The sequence below is a fragment of the Girardinichthys multiradiatus genome, chromosome 3, assembly GCF_021462225.1.
Source record: "Girardinichthys multiradiatus isolate DD_20200921_A chromosome 3, DD_fGirMul_XY1, whole genome shotgun sequence".
Lineage (NCBI taxonomy): Eukaryota > Metazoa > Chordata > Actinopteri > Cyprinodontiformes > Goodeidae > Girardinichthys > Girardinichthys multiradiatus.
Genome location: NC_061796.1, coordinates 38,807,975 through 38,826,727, shown reverse-complemented (window position 1 = coordinate 38,826,727; position 18,753 = coordinate 38,807,975). Strand labels below are relative to the sequence as shown.

Here is an 18,753-nt window from a genome sequence, read left to right as displayed (position 1 = left end):
TTTTATTTGATTTTACATCAAATGTTTCTGTTATAGTTCCTCCTAGTAGAGTGCACAATAAAAGCTTTTTACTGACGCACTTAATGAACTGTGAAAACTCCACCAGCTGATGCTCTGCTTGCTTAACTACCCCATCATGTGATATCCTGTTACACTATTCGTCCTGACTCAGATGCAGGATAATGGCTTGTAAAAGCTAAAGTCTGGAAGCACTCTAAGATTTATTATTGTTGGAGTAATCCGGTTTTAAGCTTGTGAAAGGTCTCCTGAGGGATTAGGTAGAAAAAAATCCTGGACAGATACAATAATAACTACAACATTTTGTCAGGGGCATATATGTTTGCTTTGAGGTCTTCAGCTGGACATCCTTGTACTTCCGTCAGAATTTCAGTCTGTCCTTGAAAAAAAGTGTTTGTTTTGTTGCACTTCATGATGAAAAGTCACCTCAAGTGTGTGCACTTCCAGTCACACCCACCTGCTTCCAGTATTGAGAAAGCTCTGCACTGTTGGCAACATAAACTGGACAATCATGTAGATTGCTGGACAATCTTAGACCTCATGTATCCATCATTACTTCAACTTTATCTCTCATCTTGAAGTTCTTAAAAAATGCTTTTGATTTCAGAGGTTATTTTGATGCAAGGTGATGTTGACTGCACAGTTTTCTTCGGAGGCAACCATTGCTAACTCTGGAAGATGTTTTCTAGCACATTTACTCCACAATCTGTCTGTTATTTAAATTGATGGAGGTATTTTGGCCAGACTTAAAGCTTTAGTAGTGCCTATGTCATAATGCTGAAATTAAGCTCTTTATATTGAATTTTGATGGATCTGATAACTGCACAGGGATGTTAAAAACAATGAATATGAATGTTTTCAAGATCAGAATTGAATGTTTTGAATACCAAAACATTCCAAAGTAGCTTTAAGATTATTCTTATGTCAAGATCATTGTATTCAATCAATGATGTGTCTGACAGCATAAAGGGAAGCTGTCAAGTCTTAAAGGCTACTTTTGCCCTTTGAGAAGTAAACGCAGAATCCTTTGTTGCTGTGACAACGCTGCTTGTTGAGCCAGTCAGTCTGGATCAGCATCTGAATGCCCTCTTTTTAAAGCGGTTTGCTTCATCTTTACTGGACTTTGTATGTCTGCAAACCTGTTGACCCCTGACTGTCTGAAAAAACACACAGAGAGAGGTATTGTGGTTTGTTGTGACTGTCTTCCAGTGGAGGGCGAGTAAAAGAAAAACAACTCATATTTTTGTTATGCTGGATCACAGAGTGCAAATGAAACCACACTTTGACCCTCTGCCATAGGACAATGACCATCTCTCACGTTTGTTTTTCCAAACCTTACTGAATTTTTAGTTTTACCCTGTCTGTGAATCGGAGAAGTATTTAGGGGAATAAACTTCATCATCAGATAAGTTATTGTGTATTATTTATACATCTTTGACAGAAAAAATAACTCTCAGTAAGAAAGTCAAATTAAGGTTTCAGAAATCTCATAAAAGATTTAAAGTAGCTTTAGATGGTAAAGCTGCAGGTATTCTGTCACCTTTCTGAGCAGTCATTGCCATGCAGATAACATTGGCCAAAATATGATGACTTTGTTTTTGAGACTCCCGGTTTGGTTGCTGAAGTGCTGATTCAGTGAGGTGTCCCCTGAATAATAAGTCAGAGAGAGCGAGAGAGCCACACTCCAGAGACTATTATTAAATCTCACCTTCTCCAAAACATTTACAAAAAAATATTCCTCAATTTACTCTCAGGGCAGACTTTTGGGAGTGAGTCCAACATAAGCCTCAGAAAATGTTGAAAAACATCTACCTTTGTTGATCCTGATGGCCATGGGCAGGAAGCATCTCCTGTAGAGGTTTGTCTTACAGCAGATCTGAAGAAGCCTCTGACTGAAGAGGTCAGAGGCTGACCTGTTGTTGTAGTAGTCTCATGAAGATCATCAGAACAAGACAGGAGGTCTTCCACAACACTGGAGCCTTCTTCTGGGCCAGGCTAAGGTTGAAGAGGTGCTGCAGAATCCCACAGAGCTGCTTTGCACAGGCCTTCAAGACTCTAGGGCTGACACGATCTGGACCTGCAGCTTTATTTTGTTTCAATCTTTCCAGTTGTCTCTTTGGCTGACTTCTTGAGACACACAAGTGGAAGGTGGAGGCAAATGGAGCATCACCATCTTTTGATTGGGTTAAAGGTAAACGTAGAAGCAGAAGGGTCCATGGCTGAGGTTGAAGATAAGACATTTAAGGTGTGACAGGGAAGCTTTGGGTCAAAGGAGGGTTGGATGTCTGTCTGGCTGTGAGCAGGAGAGGAGGATGCTGAGATTGTTTCTGAACTGAACCTATTGAAGAATGTGTTTAGTTAATTGGCTCTGTCCAAACATCCATTGGTCCAATCTTCTTTCTGCTTGAAGCCTGTGATATTCTTCATCCCTGACCACACATCTCTGATATTGTTTTGCTGGACCTTTTTCAAACCAGTGCACTAAGTGTTTAATAGGTGTAAAAATCTAGTTCTTATGTCAAAAATAGATAAAACATATAACAGGTGCATAGTGCTGAGAAAAGGACTTTAAATTCTTACCAAAACTGTAAGCTGGATCTGCTGTAGAAAAGCAGCCAAGTCTCAAAGAAATATATTGAAAAATACCCAGAAAACCCAGAGAACTTTAAAATATTACAAGAAAGTCCGGCTCCTTGAAAACAAAATGTGAATAAATAAATAGTGGTTTTAAACGTTTGCACATCATTTTAATTACTCTAACAGAGTAATTTTGTGTGGACTTGTAATTGTTTATTTAAAAACTGTTAAAAAATATTGTGAAATGTAAATTACTAAAGCTTTAGCTGATGGTGGATTGGTGTAAATTAATAGCATTGTAGCTGCTGCAACACTGCCCCAGTCTCTAGAGAAGTGGTTGTCTGTGGTTTGTTTGCCAGTATAACCAGTGTGGCTGTTGATAATGGGAGCTTTTCATTAGGCTAATGTGTCTCTTCACCTTCCTCACTCACATATCTTCATTAAGTGTTTGCTCCTTCAAGCAATTACCTTTAAAAAGTATAAATAATCTGTTTTCTTTCTCTGCAAGAAACTTGTTTGTTTCCTTGTCAGTGAGCATTTTTAGTTAAGAATGCATCTAAACAATATCCAAAAGCTTCAAAGACATCTAGGACATCTTGGACAAATGATGGTGTATATTTTCCTTAAAACTGATTTTTCTATGTCTAGAATTGGTTTTAGACATTTATAAGATGTCTAAATGCAGGCCTATTTTAGCCGAGACCTCAAAACATGTCCATTAAGTATTCTATTCATTGAGCTACGCATGTGATATATAAATCTATAATATAAGATATATAAAGTGTCATAAATGTTTTTGTTGTTTTTGCAAAAACATCTTTTTTTAATTTTTGCAAATATGCCCAGCTGTTTAGCTGTAAGTTAGATGGAAATTGTATTTAAACCATTCTTATTTACCTTTATAGCATAGCTCTTTATATCGGTGAACATGTAAGACCAAGTCTAAACTATGGGTTGAGAACATCACCATCTGAAAAGCTTTTAGCATCTGAACGCTGCTCCCTGGTTACTAAGGTACCATCATTAAGCAGCACAACTACAAGTTGTTAGATTTTAAATATCCTTACATGTCTATCACTACATTATTAACCTGACTTGTTGGTTACCAGGCATTTTTAGGAATCTGAGGTGGTTGCTTTTGTGTTAAAACACACTAAGGCTGGTAAGGGGAAGTGAACAAGTACATTTATGGGAAACCTTGACAGGTGCAGCTTTGAATAATGATGATTTGTACACATTGTAGAATAGTCACTGTTAATCTTGCTTGTGTAAGTATGACAGTTTCTCAAATCGTTTACCTGTTACAGTTGCTTTACAGACTATGAATAGACTCTTGTGGTGTATGGTTCTCTTGTTAGGCTGCCTTGATGACTCATTTCAGTACTCTTATTGCTTCACTGGGTGTTAACGGTTTAGGAAATATATAAAGAAATGTATTGGTCCAAATGCTTCAGTTTCCCTTTTAGTTTTGTCTTTCAAATGAAGACTGTTTTGCATCATCCATAATGTTAACATTAATCAGAATATAATTTATCTGGTCTTTTTGATGTGTCTATGTGTGTGCAGGCAACCTGAGTCACACGCATTGCGGTTTTTCATTTTCAGCGTAACACCACACACACTTCCCGTCTTAACAGATTGGGTTTGTGTGCTCTATTTTTGTGGGGATTATTTTCAGTCAGAAGTCAAAAGAATTATTAAAAATGTTTGATTTAAGTCTGTAACATGTATGAGGCATTGCATCTATGGCTCATTTAACTGCAAACACCATTCAAATGTTTAGCACAATGTGAGAAGTCTGTTTGCTGAAGGACTCAGTGCACTGACAAAATGCCTGTCATGAATAAAGATGGTTTCCATGTTGACTCGTGGCAGCCAGGGAGTTTCTGCGGTGGTTGATTTATGTTGCAGGGTTTATTCTTTTTGCTTTGAAAACAGACTGAACGTATTCAGTATATTAAAGCTGTCACATCTGATAGGAACTGTTTTTTCAGCTGTTCCCAAGCACTGCTGACAGAGTTTGATTGCATGTCATACTCATGTTTCTCATAGCTCTGAAATCATAGTACGAATGCGGCCTTCAAGATAATGTGGACACATCCAACACGTTGTGTTGTGTGCTTTGGGTTTTAGGAGAAGAACTGTGATGATAATGCTCCAGTTTTTGGATGTTTTTTTTTTAATTGCAGGTTGTAACAGACGTCTTGTTATCTCCACAGGGTTTACAGGTGAAGACTGATTACGTTCCTCTACTTCAGTCCCTGGCCACATATGGATGGAGACTCACCTGCGTGCTGCCGACTCCTGTAATAAGGACTAACAGGTAATGAGACTGTTTTTAACAAAGGATTTTTGACCTCTACTGACATCTGTTGGCAACCCTAAGAAGTGCAAGGACTCTTTGTTGAGGATACTTGATAGTGTTTAACTGATCAATGAGTGTTTAGCTTGTCTGACCTCCTCTTACAATCACAAAAAGCTCAATATTTTAAATTTATACCCACATAAGATCTATTTAGGGTTCTGAGTAGAATAATTTTACTTACTGCAAAACAAATATATCAGCTGAAATTTTGCTTAGTTTTAATAAAAGCATCAGATGTTACATACAGTTTCCTCTCAATGAATAATAAGAATTGACAAGTTAATTGACTTCAATAATTCAGTACAAAAAGTTAAATTCATGTGGTGTAGCATGGAGGTGAAGTGTTAAAGAAGTCCAGGTTGCTTTTATATCAGCCTTTAGCTGGTGTGCATTGATGTAACCGGTGTCTCTCATCTTCCTCTTGACAATACCCATTCATTTTCTATGGAGTTAATGCAGGCCAGTCTCGTGGCCAGTCAAGAACAGTGATACCATTGACTTAACCCTGTGGGGTCCATGATATATGTGGTCGTTTTTGACTAATTTTAATTTTACCTTCATAGTTTCCAATACAAACCATTACTATTGCCTTATATGGTATAATATTTGTCAGCACAACCTGAGCTGTATAAAACTATACTTATCTTTTGTATTTGGACATACTGTTATTGGATATTGGACCTGAAGTCACACAAAACATAAGATCCAAGTTGGAAAAAATGTTACCTTTTCAGAGTGAAACCCACAAACATGTATAATAAATCACTTTTATAATCTAGAAAGTAAGTATAAACTGTAAATTTCTAAAAACTATGTACAAATATTGCAAATAACACAGTCAAATAATATTATTTGCAGAAAAATGAAGGCAACTCCTTATTCATTTGTGTGCAACTATTTAAAACCACTTACAAAATATCATGGCTCAAAACAAGATGCTAAAAAAATCTATATTTGCATCAGAAAAATTATATTGCTGGCAATTTGTTTATTAATGTTTGCACAACTATTCACAGTTATTTACTAAAAGCTCAGTGGGTCACAACCAGACACACATTATTTGTGCCACTCGAAAAAAAAAACAGTTTTTGTTTTAAACAGAGGAGCACATCACAGGCCCACCCCTCCATGGTGTGTGATAGCTTTTATTTTCAGAAGGCAGTGTTTGCATTTCAGTCTGCCTGGTGTGTAAGGCAGGATCTGTGGCTGTGGGAATGGCCACAGGAACATGTTCAGCTGATCTGTCTGGCCCAGTGGTGAACGGGACCTTGCAGGTGTGAGTCTCCCTCTTCATCTTTCAGCTCAAAAATTCATTCAGTCTCCGCATCATCCTTTACATATAAAATAAAAACCACTTAAATACATACTGCTTACAAATTGAAAGACACTAATTCCCTAAGTATCAAAATTCACAGTCAATATCGCTATCTCTATTTTTCCAGCTACTCCGTTCGCACGTCACTCCTCAGCATTACTCTGTTCATCCCGTTACTTGCACAACTCTCCTCCATCTTTTTGCAGCGAAATCCTTCCCATTCTTTTTGGTTGAATATGTCAGATTTCCACCAATAGCATACGGAGCCTCATGTTGTTTGCAAGCACATCCGGTTCCCAGAATAGCCGGTTTTTAGCATTTCTCATTGCAATAAACAAGGGTTGAAGCTGGTTTTGGTCTTTTTGACACTGTGGGAGGCATCATCCAAGTCCTGCTACAAAGTAAAATCTGCATTGTTTTTTTCTGCCATATTTGTTACCATTCAATCCACTTTACAACTTCTTGAGCAACTATATTTTTATGGCTTAGTCTTGTTGAAGACTATGTCTGTCTGCTGGACAACTGTCAAGTCAGTAGTCTTCACGATTAAGATGTGTTTATAACATGTTCATAAATAACATTTCTGTTTTTATTTGTTCCTATGTAATCAAATTTCTTTAGATACTGAATTTTTAGGTTTTCATAAGCTCATAATTACGAATATCATATAAATAAATAAATACATAAAATGTATCACCCTGTATGAAATATATCTACAAAATACATTGAGATGCATAAATATAAATAAATTCTGACTTCTTCTATGACAATAATTAGCCCAGTCCTTAAACAATAAATACTGCAAGAACAAAATAAAAGATGAAAAGTAGGCCTTCCATGTCAAGCTATTTTTATACCTAACTGTCAGTATTTCTATGAAAAACTAAAGCTGTGATATGCACAAGTCAGTTCCTCAGACAAATCTGACATTGTTTGCAATGCTAGAGCCGTTAACCTAAATCTATGTCAGTCTGGGCTGTGAAGTTGCTGCAGCTGCTTTGTGTGTCAGTTGACAAGCAGAAGCTCTGTTCAGAGGAAAATCTCTTCACAGAACTGTAACGGTTCCCCAGCAAAGCCTTCGCTGACTCATCACTCCCAGCTGCTATATGAGTGTACATCTGCTTTTGGTCAAAAGGCCTTGCTTGTTGTCAGACACAGGACAACACACTTTGTCTCAAAATGGTGATGATTAAATGAAGTAGTCCAGTATACGCAGAGTACTAAGAACAAGAGTAAAATACACATGTAGTTTGAAGCAAGAAGAAAATGATTCATGCAACAAATAGGAAGCTTCCAGCAAAGGTTGACCTCAGAAACCTATGAAGCTGTACAAATATAAAAATTAGACAATATGATAAGATATACCAAAGTGTCACATTGCACATAAATTAACTTAAGCTACACAATAACCACAACAATAACCACTGAAAGCTTTGAAAATACCTTGGAAAGAATTAATTAAAAAGTAAACCAAAAATAATAAAGAAATAAATGTATAATTATTCTGAAAAGTTACTTCCTTGTTTTCTGAATTCATGCGCAAAGCCGGCAGCATTACGTGAAGCTTCTTTTATACTCAATAACAATAAAATGTAATAAAAGGTTTTAATTTTTCTGCTTTTATGTTTTAGCCCAGTGTGACCAAATTTAAACTAGTTGACGGAAGCAAATGCATATTAGCCCTAAAGACAAGACAAGGCATTGAAAAGGTACTCATAATCCCTAACCTTTTCCACAACTTTAAATCAGGGTTAGGTTATAAAACAATATACCAAGCTTTAAACATGTCAAGCAGCACTATTCAAGCCATCATCTGAAAATAAGAGTATGGCACCACTGCTAACCTGCTACAACATGGCCATCCACCAAACTGGAAGGCTGGACAAAGAAAGCATTAATCAAAACTTGTAAAATTAATCGAGCTAAATACAGAGGAATACTAGAAGAAAAGAGACTTCATAGGACGTTAGACTAGTCCAGGGGTTTACCTTTGAGCAAGAAAGCAACCATAAACATGCAGCCAGAGCAACAAGGGAATGGTTTAGATCACAGCATTTTCATGTTCCAAGTACAGACGTAAATTGAGTTGAAAATCTGTGGCAAGACTTGGAAAGTGATAATCACAGATCCTCTCCATCCTAGCTGTGGTTTTCAAGGAAACATATTAGAAAAGATCTGAAAAGTTGGTATCCAGCTATAACTCCTGTAGCCACAGCACAAAAGCTAAAGTCAAGCCTGCTCGTAAACTACGCTTCTTAACCCTGAAACAGTTGTTACCAATGAATGGCAGATTTTAGCTGTAGTTGTCAGAGACAAGGTATGTGTGATCTTAGTGAATAAATGTGTCAAATCTGTAAAAACAGTCTACAATAGATTATCAGAGTATCTAAAAGTCATCTCTTTAAGAAACACAATGAAGAGACCTGGAAAAGACATAAAAGACAAATTATTCTTTACATTTCAGCAAATAACTAAAAGTTTGGAGTTTATCTTGTTGAAGCTCAAATCCTATTTTATGTCTGTCAAACCATGCTTGTCAGAGATTTATCTAAAGAAATGTGAGCACATTATGTCTTTGTGGCAAGTAGGGCCTAGAGATTGAGTTTTGCATTGATTCTAAGTTGCCTGGTAGGTGTCGACACAACATTGGTTCATCAGATTCTAGCAGCAGTTTCTTTTTATGTCTGAATGATTCATAGGTCAGAGTTTACGCATTCAACAAAGGGGGTACCTCTAAAAAAAAGTAAGGCATTGAGTCAATGAAAATATAATATACTAAATATATTATACTGTACAAAAAACTTGAGAGAATAGTTTCAAGAGGAGCTTTCAGTAACTCCCCATATCCATTTGTAAATCTAGTAAACTGGGAACCAAGCATGTTACTGAAAGTATTTAGGCTCTAAGAAGGAGACTGAGTGCAGGCCAGTATGCATGCCTTTAAATCCACCAATCCTTTGACTTTGCACCCTTTGTTGTGGAGTTGCTGAAGAAAAAAGAAAGACCTGGAACGTCTAAGGTGGAATCTGATACCAGATATTGTCTCTAACCTTTCATGTGTGACCCCTCTTTAACACCACATACAAGATGTCACTTTTACTCAGATGCTTACAAAAAGTAGTTGTTTTTCCACCTATTATCGTTGTAACTTTGTCTTGTCTATAAGCAATAAGAAAAATGTAAGATCAGCCATAACAAATTAGTAAGGCTTTGACATAGGCGGTTTTTCCATCAGCACTGTGACGGATTATTTGCCCAACCCTCTGCTCAGCTGCTCATGTTTACTGCTCTTTTAGAGCACAACTGATTAATTACTTCTTTATTTTCATCCTTTGTTGTTATTTTCCCCAACAACCCCTTCTCTCATCTTTTTCAAAACGCCTCAACACAAAAGCACAACACGGTTAATTAATCACACTCGTCCTAGATACAGAACAAGATGGAGCTCGTTTCTCTCCGCGCCTAAAAAAATATTCTGCATGCTGAAGTAATGCTTGATGATCGTTTTCAGATTAGCTGGAGTCATTACACTTGTTTTTGATGTGTTTTTTTCATTTTTAGAAGTATTTTTTGTGTGCTGTTTGTAGTCTTAGAGGCTTCCAGAGCTGCACTTCATCTGGAGGAGGTTGAATAAGTGTCAGTGATCTCAGCAGTGGCTAAAATTAATGCAAAAGGGGAGCTCAGCAGCTTCTTCACACAACATTAATTCTTGTAGCAGGCGTTCATGTTCGCTATATTCAATTAATGTAGATAGTAATTACATTTTGGTGCCATTAACTACAGTTAATGTGAGTTTCTCTGCATTACTCAGGACCAGTAAACAAAGAAGAGCAATAGTTGAGACAAAGTTGTTATTTGAATGAAGTTAATGTTTTACCTTGGGTTTGGGAGCAAAGCTACCCCCTAACTACACCTAAATTCACCTGGCAGGCATACTTCATCTCGTGTTCCAGATTAGCCATCCATTCATTCTTTTCTCCTACCTACTTATCTTTTCTCCTCACCTATTCCTAACATATTTGATCCCTTCTTACTGATTTTTCTCACCTCATCCTCCCCATCCCTTTTCTCAACTCATTCATCATCAGCTACGTCAAATTCACTTTTACAACCCCTTCTTACCTTCCTCTTCCTTTCCATCCTTCTATGCCCCCTTTTTATCCCACTTGTCCACATCTGCCTCTACAACTATTTTTCCCTCTCATCTTTCTCATCCCTCTTTCTTACTGAGTTTTTTCTCATTCACCTCAGTCATCCACATGGATGTGAAAAGTACATCTAAATTGATTTCCATCCCCACCGTTCAACCTCTTTATGCCACAGGTTTGGCTCAAAGTTGGGGTGCAGTCTTTAGGAAATGGGTTGACTTAGTCCCCGAGCTGACTTAGTACCCCCTTGATGAAACCTAGAACAAAGAGAAGTGGATTGAGATGAAGAATGAGGCTAGGGATTAGGAAAAGTTATGAAGGGTGATTAAGAGGAGGAAGAGCTGAGATGATGTCCGGCGGGATATTATTGAGGGTGGGGTTGAAAGAACATGACAGAGTTTGAGAAAAGGTTGAACTGGGTAGAAGTCATGTAATTAGAGGTGCAACTGAGGCGTCACCCTGCTCGTTACCTCATTAGGGTGTGATTCTTTCCCATCAACATGTACCTTATTTCTTAATATAAGCTTTGTGGATAAAATATTTTCTGTATAGAAGGTTTGTTACAAGTGTCTTTTATAAGGTTGGTTGTGTGTTTTTTCTGTAACATATTAAACTATCAACAGGCACATTTACAACCCAGAAACGGCCACAGTCTGTGGCTATTCTATGCAACATTAAGTTGTAACAGCAGCTGACAATGACAGCCAAGATTAGGTATAGTAAGGGCCTGTAATTCCATCTCACTCCATTCTAGTTTAATGGCCAGGGGTCTTTTTACCCTTTAGTTATCAGCTTTGATTCACTGCAAATCCATCCAGCATCCTTGACAGCCTAGAAAATAGTTTATGGATAAACGGTGGAAGGAAGGAGGTAATGGAAAAAGGCTTTGGATGGTTTAGATAGTGAGCCCTCTGTGAGTCCATTTCATGTTGAGAGGAGGAAGATTTGTTGAAGGTTTAAAGAAATCTGCAGCAATCGTAAAACCTGCCATCTTTCATCCAGTGCAACGATCAGCAGGCTTCTTAGCTTTAGAAATGATCCAATTTGTCCCCACTCAGTACAGGACTGTGAAAAAGTACAGATTTCTTCAGTTTGACCTTTTTTGGCACATACAGTACATAGGCCATCCAAGCTGTGAGGTGTTTTGAGCCAAATTCGCAACAATGGTCTACAAGGAGTTAAAAAGAATCTGTTGGGCAACAATGAGGTGGGCTAAAAAAACTGAAAAAATTATTGAATCATGTCCTGCTCTAAAGAAATTCAACAACAGCTGAGGAACAAAATTACTGACATCTATCAGTATGTGAAGTGTTACAAATTCATTTCCAAGGCTTTTCCACGGCTAACTCCAGTTAACCACAGTGAGAGCCATTATCCACAAGAGAAAACATTAAACAACAATGAACCTTCCCAACAGTGACCAGTCTACCTGATTTCCTCCAAGAGCTCACTGCCGCTTGTTTAGGAGGTCACAAACAAACCCGTAACAACATGTAACGGCCTGCAGGCCTTAGCTGTCCCAGTTAAAGCCAGTGTTGAAGATTCAACAATAAGAAAGACACTAAGACAAAGGCAATAACCCATGCTGAAAATAAATGCACATTAGCACATTTTTTTTCCAAGGCATTGTTTTTTTTTTTTTTTTACTTTTTTCTGAATTCATGAGACCATAATGGAACCTATTTGAAGGTGTACATCCCATTACATTCTATGGGATGCACACTTTATAAAACTGGCACACTATTGCAGTAAATGAACATCTTACCAGCAGTCAGGAATGGTAGTGATAGTGTGACGGTCTGGTGTTGCTTTGCTACCTCAGGACCTGTATGACTTAAACAGACTTGGGTTATGCAGCAAGACAAAGCACATAAGCAAATGTACCTCTGAATGGCTCAAAAAAATACTAAGTTAGGGTTTTGGAGTGGCCTAGTCAAGGTTTGGACTTGAATCCCAATTAAGTCCTGTGGCATGACATCAAATGGGCTGTTCATGCTTGAAAGCCCTCTAATGTGGCTGGATTTAAACAATACGACAAAGAGTGGATGTAGATTCCTCCACATCATTGTAAAACACTTATTTCCATTTAAGCAAAACCTTGACAGCATTTGCTGTCACCAAGGTGAAATATTCGATTATGTTAAGTGGGCAATTGCTTTTCAAAATCGGGCCAAGTTGGTTTGGATAGCTTTATGCCCTTAATAAACAACATTTTGTATTCAATTAGGTTATTTTTGCCTAATATAAAAAATTTGACAAGATGACACATCAAAGGGTCACAAAAACAATTATCAAGGCTCAAGCACTGTATGTGTTACTAAACCTTCATCAGATAGTAGTAATGGCCAACATAATAAACAATGAAACTGTCACAAAAAAGTCCAACTTTGAAGGCATACGTTCAAACTTGAGCTGGCATTTACTTTTTGAGCAAAAATTAGAAAAAAGGACTAGTCATGACAAGGATGATCAAACAGAAGAGTGAGAACGAGTGTGAGAGACAAAGAAAGCCCACTCAGAAATAAAATCTGCATTTGCTGCCATGATTAATCATTCAGCAGGAGTATTTGTGAAGATTATCCCTCTCAGAATGCAGGACTGTGACAGGAAAAGAGGGTGGAGGATTACGTTTTAGGGGAACAACAAAGAGAAGAAGATGCTCAGAAGTTGCACTCTCCGCTTTCATGCATTAAAACATGAAGTACAATAAAGGGGGGAAGCGACACTGACAGATGACAGTGGTGAAGAGGTTGGGCTACAAATCTGAGCTTTTTGTCTTTAATCTGTCAGATAAAAGTGTGAAGCATGAGCAGTCAATTGACTATCTTGATGGATGGCCAAAATGTGTTGTCACAGGCCTGCATTTATCTTGGAGGCTTAGATAAACATTTTCAGTAACAAAACAAGAATAAATTACAAAGAGTCTTACAAAAAATGAACACCCAAAGGTTTAAAATCTGTAAATCATGCAGAAGATGTTTGATTTAAGGCACTGATCATTTCTACTTCCTTCCTTTTTTGTTTCCTTCTTATCCATATCCTTCAGTGACGGAAGTTTGTCCACCAAACAGATTGTTTTCCTGCAGAGACCAGTCATGAGCCGGAAGAAGAGGGAATCTAAGGTACAAAATCTAAGATTCTTCTGTGTATTTGTAAAATTTTTGCAACCTTCACGATCAAAAGAATCACCTTACTCTTTCCATAACTAAATCAAATTTGACTAGAGCCTTTAAACCTCATTTAGATTGATTTTCTATCAAACTTGATGATATTACCATATTTTAAAAGTTAAACTCACTGACAAAAAAAAAGTTAGGCACCCAGAAGGTAAGGTCATATTTGTATGAGGTGTATGAGGTGGATATGTAAATGATTTGATTTACAAGGAGCAACATGCATCCAAGAACATAAGCAGTGGCAGATACCAGAGCACAAAACAGTCAGCAAAAAGGCAATGTGCAAAGGACAGCAAAAGTTACTTCAAAGATTTAGATGGCCCTACCAGCTCTTTATGAAGATTGAAAGGGGTTGCATGTTTTCATGAGGCCAAGTGTTCAGATCTTTCTGCTGGTTAGCATGTGGAGCAACCAGATGGCACAGTACCCTCATGTTGGTATCAATGGTTATATGAGGGTAACTGCACATATCATGAAGTTTTTGGTTGCTCAACTGAGGGGGCCCCAAGGGAGGACTGTCATGTTATACTGAAAGCGTTACAAAATCTGCAGCAAGGCAGAGGGGGGACAACCAGTCTAACCAATGTTATGGAGAGATGCACTGATATTGTTCCTAGGATCATGATTTTGGACTGCTTTGGACAGACAATGACAGCAAAGCTCATGGAACGTGACATCCTTTTCCATATCTCTCCTCTCCTAAGACCGTGCTCTGGAGGGTCAACAGAAGGTACATGTGATCCTTAAAATAAGGTCCCCAGTTAATTGCACATCCATGAAAACATTTCACACTTCCAACACAGCCCTGATATGCTTAAATCTGAAGGCCAGTTGAAACAGCTGTGGAATAAGTTACCACAAGAGAATATACAATGGCTGAATAATTTGGTTCCCTAGCAAATCCAGGCCCAGGAGGGCACAACACCCTACTGATATTGCATTAAATGTCATTATACCCATTCCATCAACCTCTGATATCAGTTGACTCACTGAAATACCGTCACATGAACTTGTCTTTACATCATAACCTTTGTTTATTTCTCTCTTAGCTAAGCCAAAGCTTTGGAGCTCTACATCTGGCTCTAGAACTAGAGATTGCAGAGCCCTCACCTGTTAAAGGTTCTACTACCAGTCCTCCTGTACATTAATCACCTTCTAAAACCAGCATAACTGTTTTTTCCAGCTTCAACACAGCAGCTGTTTTTGATTAATGTAAATAAACACACACAGTGTGAACAAAGTGAACCAGCACATTTCTGTTTTAGATACGAGGAACGCTCCAGCAGCTGAGAAATGAGTTATTTTGGGAACCACTTGGTGTTATTACTTTTTTTTGCCGACTCCAAAAAGCTGTGATAACATCTAAAGCTCACCTGTTTCTGCAGTGGAATGAATCCATGTTCATGTTTTCTGTGACCTTAGTTTAAATGTGCCTCATGAAAGCTTTGCTTGTAGGATCTAAGACCTGTAAAATACTTACAGCAAATAAAATCATTTCTTTGCTTGTCTTTCTGCCTTTGCTGTATGTTGAAATCTTTACAATCATGTGAAAAAATAGGACCTGTGTGTTTTGCTAAAATATTTGAACATATGGATATTTAATACATGTTTACTGGGAAAAAAAACAAACAAGTAATATAACCAAACGATTAAAACTGAAGAAAATACCTTTTTAAGTAAACTGCAATTTAAAAAAGCTATTTCTGGTGAGCAATAAATTAGGACACTCCAACATTTCTCACTTTTCTCACTTCAAAATCACACCCACATGTATTGTATCAGGTGCACAAGAACAGAAAATTCTTACTACGCATTTTGAAGGCCATTTTTTCCATTGAAACCTCTGACATTTAGTTTGCAATACTCCTGACAGTTGAAGTGACAGTAAACACCATGGTAAGATGGAAAGACCTGTCTAAGGCCTTCAGAAAGAGGATTGCAGCAGTTTATGAGTCTGGTAGTGGATTTGTAGAGCAGGACTGAAGTCAGCCATTCCCCTGTCAGGACATTCAAAACAACTGCCATCATGCCCAGGTCTGTTCATCCATGCACGTGCTACCTGAAAGCAGATACTTTACAAGATACTTTAGGAAGTCTCTAAAAATTCTAAAATGTCAACACAGGACCTACACACTTTTGTGCATGCCTATACAATCAGAAAGAGATGGCACAAGTTTAACTTTCATGGGAGGTTTGCCTTTGCTCTCTTAGAAAAACACAAAGGCCAGATTGGAGTTTGCCACAGAGAATGTGGACAAATATCAGATAATGAAGGAAACCCACCAAACATCTCACAGCTGAAAGTGAAGAGTGATGCAATCGTTTCTCGGGCCGATGTCAAAGACTGGTAGATGATTGTAGGAACTGTCTCACTGAAATTATTTCAGCCAAAGGAAGTAAGACCAGCTATGAGGGATGGTTTGTCCTTACTTTTCCCCCAATTAGAAAATATATCTTTGTTGGTATTTATAGTTTAATGGGTAACTTAAGGTTGATTTTTGTTGTTTAAGTACATCTGAACCACTTTCTTTCTCAGAGATAAATAAAAAAAATACATCAGCATGTGAACATTTCCTAATAAAGAAGAAGAATATGTAATGGCTTGTGTGAATTTTTTCACATTACTTTGTTAGTTGGAATAGCATTTAATTGACTTTGTTCAAACTAATATCCACCTGGCCACCAATAATCAGCCCATACCAACCCCCACCCAACATGGCCACCAATTTCCTGCTCTGTTTTGTTTAAATTACCAAGTTATTCCATCCCAATATTAGGTTTGTTATGATCCATTCTTAATTAAGTCTGTGTGTACTGCTTTGTGGCCGTAAATATTGTATAACTAACATGCAATAAATGTTTCAGAAACTAATCTTCAAGGCCCGAAGCAAGCCCAACAAGAACTGCATCAAAGATGTGGCAAAGAACAAAAAGAAAAATACAATGATTGAGAAGGAATCTGAAGATCTCAAGATTGCTGATGACAAAGAAAAAGCTGAGAAGGAAGAGGATAAAACTGTGAGTGAAAGCACAAATGCTGCACAGGTAGAAGCTGCAGGTGAATTCAAGAAAGACAGGAAGATAAGGTGTGAGGAAGATAAAGAGGTTGATGCAGGGATGGTAATCAGCGTCGAGAAGGTCATAAAGAAAGATGGACTAGACAAAAGTGAAGACAAAGGAGAAGAAAACTGCTCTGCAGAAAGAGAAAAGAAAGATCCAGATGTAGAGGGATCCAAAAAAATCGCAGAGTCTTTGGGAAAGGAGGAGGTTGAGAAGGTCGCTGAAACAGTTGTGACTGTTGAGACACAAAGTGATACCAAAGAAAAGGAGCTTGAGGGCACTTCGAAAGTTGAATGTGTGATGGAAAATGGGATAGAGACAGATGAAAAGAGAGATTATGCTGGGGAGAATACAATCAAAACTGAAGAACCGGTGGAGGTTGTCGCCAAGGAGACTGTGGCAGATCCAACAACCACACACCCAAATCCAGAGGAGGCTCAGGAGTAGCACCATGCAGTTTAAGTCGAGCTTTTTCCCCACCCTACCTCTTAAATTCCCAATCTCAAAAACTGGTTTGTGATCTTATCCTGAATCCAAATTAAAGGGGAGATATCTTCCCATTGCTGTGACATCCTCCAAACCCCCATATGATCCCCAAAAACCTGCAACAGTGTAGCTATGAATGAAGATCATGACATCAGTCCTACTGTATAACCATGTATACTGAATGTATTTAACAAAGGGGGAGGCTTCTGTAGGTAAGCCAATGTGGAGCTACTGGAAACACTGGATGGAGATAGGCAGAGGACTCACAGAGAATCAGAGAGAAAGCAGTAAGGAGAAAAAAACTCAAAAAGACTTGGTCACGACTCCAGTAAGTGTGGCAGTTAAACCACAGCTGTTTTGTAATGTTCACTCGTTTACTCACTCACCATACACTCACATTAGTGTTCACTGACATCTTTGGATGAAGCTGCAAATTTACAGGTCCTTCTCAAAATATTAGCATATTGTGATAAAGTTCATTATTTTCCATAATGTAATGATGAAAATTTAACATTCATATATTTTAGATTCATTGCACACTAACTGAAATATTTCAGGTCTTTTATTGTCTTAATACGGATGATTTTGGCATACAGCTCACGAAAACCCAAAATTCCTATCTCACAAAATTAGCATATTTCATCCGACCAATAAAAGAAAAGTGTTTTTAATACAAAAAACGTCAACCTTCAAATAATCATGTACAGTTATGCACTCAATACTTGGTCGGGAATCCTTTGGCAGAAATGACTGCTTCAATGCGGCGTGGCATGGAGGCAATCAGCCTGTGGCACTGCTGAGGTCTTATGGAGGCCCAGGATGCTTCGATAGCGGCCTTTAGCTCATCCAGAGTGTTGGGTCTTGAGTCTCTCAACGTTCTCTTCACAATATCCCACAGATTATCTATGGGGTTCAGGTCAGGAGAGTTGGCAGGCCAATTGAGCACAGTGATACCATGGTCAGTAAACCATTTACCAGTGGTTTTGGCACTGTGAGCAGGTGCCAGGTCGTGCTGAAAAATGAAATCTTCATCTCCATAAAGCTTTTCAGCAGATGGAAGCATGAAGTGCTCCAAAATCTCCTGATAGCTAGCTGCATTGACCCTGCCCTTGATAAAACACAGTGGACCAACACCAGCAGCTGACACGGCACCCCAGACCATCACTGACTGTGGGTACTTGACACTGGACTTCTGGCATTTTGGCATTTCCTTCTCCCCAGTCTTCCTCCAGACTCTGGCACCTTGATTTCCGAATGACATGCAGAATTTGCTTTCATCCGAAAAAAGTACTTTGGACCACTGAGCAACAGTCCAGTGCTGCTTCTCTGTAGCCCAGGTCTGGGGAATGCGGCACCTGTAGCCCATTTCCTGCACACGCCTGTGCACGGTGGCTCTGGATGTTTCTAGTCCAGACTCAGTCCACTGCTTCCGCAGGTCCCCCAAGGTCTGGAATTGGCCCTTCTCCACAATCTTCCTCAGGGTCTGGTCACCTCTTCTCGTTGTGCAGCGTTTTCTGCCACACTTTTTCCTTCCCACAGACTTCCCACTGAGGTGCCTTGATACAGCACTCTGGGAACAGCCTATTCGTTCAGAAATTTCTTTCTGTG

The 18,753-nt window shown here is 38.5% G+C and overlaps 1 protein-coding gene across 2 annotated transcripts in view; it reads left to right on the top strand.

Moving 5' to 3' along the window:
* Positions 1-17,673, top strand: part of LOC124863025 (raftlin-like) — a 164,811-nt gene extending 147,138 nt beyond the window's left edge. For both annotated transcript variants that reach the window (XM_047357273.1, XM_047357265.1), the window contains exons 8-10: positions 4,815-4,918; positions 13,470-13,545; positions 16,465-17,673. In XM_047357273.1, coding sequence (XP_047213229.1) covers positions 4,815-4,918; positions 13,470-13,545; positions 16,465-17,106 — 822 coding nt within the window. In that variant the 3' untranslated portion in view covers positions 17,107-17,673. The remainder of the gene's footprint in view (positions 1-4,814; positions 4,919-13,469; positions 13,546-16,464) is intronic.
* Positions 17,674-18,753: the final 1,080 nt, after the last annotated feature.